Raw genomic sequence first — 2,174 nt, 5'->3', positions numbered from 1 at the left:
GTGTTTCTCCATCAGATACTCTGTAATCAATCTGTGAAACAAGCTCTAACCCATGTGACTCACACACATATATTTAGCTTTCACTAGCTACTAGTTAGATAACAACAACAATCAACCATGTTCAACCTCTCTCACAGAATGTACGACCGCCGGATAATAACGCAGCCGCTTCCGAACACGCTTACAAATGAAAAGAGGCCCTAGCGGCCACTAATTAATTTAGATAATGTATATAAGAAGCCGGTGTATGCCTGTGATTGTACACTGACTTAAGCAACCTTTGAATCACATCTGATAGCATGTCTAAAAACTAGTGAGAAGTGCAGGCTTTTTCAGAATGTGATTACTTCATATATATAACAATTCATAGTTATCATGACAGTGTGATTTTAAAAACATCTTAAAAGATAGTGTATGAAGAAGTAATAAGTGAAAGAACATCTGATTAATACTGCTCTGCTTATTGAGAAAAAACTTCACACTCAGACAAATGTCATGTATGTGAATAAATGAGATGTGAGAAAGAAGATATGAGTGATGAATCAGATTTAAAGAAGACTACTCTTTACTTAAAAGAATAAAAAGAGAAGTAATTATTATCAGAGTTGTACAATAATAATAGAAAACAGAAATTAGAAATTATATTATGTAAGGGGCCTACGCCGATTAGATCGGTATAATATTGATGGGTCTTATATAACAAAGATAAAAACGCTAGAGAAGGAAAGAAAGAGAAAGTGCAAGAATCAGTGATCGAGGTGGATATTTATATGTGTATGTGGTGGTGTACGCGGTGGAGCTTCGGGGCGGAAGAACATATACACGTTCGTAGCGGCCGAGGATCGGCAATCGAGAATGGCCGAGGATCTGCAATCGAGAATGGCCGAGGATCTGAGCGTACGTGGAATCTGCGGAGTGTAATGGTATAGTCTATATGATTGATTGGGGTGGCGATCGAGAATGGCCGAGGATCGGAGCGTATGTAGAATCTGTGGAGTGTAACAGAATAGTCTATATGATTGATCAGGCGCAGCCCGCCACATTAGCCCCCTCTTTCCAGAAGCAGTTCCCATAGGTCAAGGGCCGCTGTTTCAGATAACGCGGAACTCGGAGTCCAGGTTGGTTGAGAAGGGATCAGATCAGTGGCAGCGCGGCGGTTCAGTGTGTAGTTTTTGATAAGGGGATATGCTGGAGGTTATGATGTCTTATGACTGGAGATTTTATCATTGCATAGTGGCTTCTCTTCAAATCATTGTTGTCCAACCTCTTCAAGCTCCTGTTTGCGAATTTGAACAGGAGCTAATCTTTTCCCTGTTTCATCGGGGCATTCTCATAGTTATCTTCTGAATCTTCCTCTAATGTAACGTGGCTGGCACGGACAGGCGCTGATCCATCCTTCGAACGCGGAGGCACTGATCTTTCTCTTGAATATGGAGGTGCCGGTCTTTCTCTTGAGTGTGGAGGCACATAGGTCGATTGGCAGTTGGAAGCAATGTGTCCTGATCGGTTACAGTTGATACACACTCCTTGTTGATGTCAATTGGCGACTTCTTCAGGAGTGATCCCAGGGACTCGGAAGCCTGTTTGAATGGCGGAAACTCTTGCTTGTGCATAGGCTTTTGAATCTATCCAGTCCATGGCATCTGCATCATGGTTGTTCTTCGGTGTGGGTGTATAAGTGGCTGGGTTATCTGTCACTGCTGGTGTATAAGTCGCTGAGTTATTTGTCAGTGCTGGTGTATAAGTTGCTGAGGTGTAATGTCTTCTGCCACTGTTCTGTATATTCTTGAGCTTGGTAAGATGGTCATCCATTGTCCGGAGCTGTGTACAGAAGCCTTCATAAGTCTGGTCTTCATCTGTGCTTACAAGGGCCTGTAAGAGTTCAAAAGTTAATGTCTTCTTGAGCATGCTAATCTTCATTTGATCCTTTCAAGATTGATTATCTGCTTCTAGAATCTTGGTGTTGAAGTCAGAGATGAATGTTGTAAGAGAAGTGTTCCTCTGTTGAGCTCTCTGTAACCAATCTAATGCTTTCTGTTGCATGGCAGTGTCTTGGAACAGGACATCAAGATGTCTTATGATGTTGTCAGGCATTCGCAATGCTGGTTCACATGCTTCCATTCATGGATGGAACTTCTGTTTCATGCAATCCTTCAATTGTCCATTGATATATC

The 2,174-nt window shown here is 42.0% G+C and overlaps 1 protein-coding gene across 1 annotated transcript; it reads right to left on the bottom strand.

The window, feature by feature from the left end:
* Positions 1–1,536: 1,536 nt before the first annotated feature.
* Positions 1,537–1,920, bottom strand: BDCG_17475 (uncharacterized protein; the record flags this gene model as incomplete). Its single annotated transcript, XM_045426593.1, has 1 exon — positions 1,537–1,920. The coding sequence occupies one exon, from the start codon at positions 1,918–1,920 to the stop codon at positions 1,537–1,539; it is 384 nt and encodes a 127-aa protein (XP_045282000.1).
* Positions 1,921–2,174: the final 254 nt, after the last annotated feature.

This window comes from Blastomyces dermatitidis (genome assembly GCF_000003525.1).
Source record: "Blastomyces dermatitidis ER-3 genomic scaffold supercont1.8, whole genome shotgun sequence".
NCBI classification, from domain to species: Eukaryota; Fungi; Ascomycota; class Eurotiomycetes; order Onygenales; family Ajellomycetaceae; genus Blastomyces; species Blastomyces dermatitidis.
This window is presented reverse-complemented; position numbering and strand designations above follow the sequence as displayed.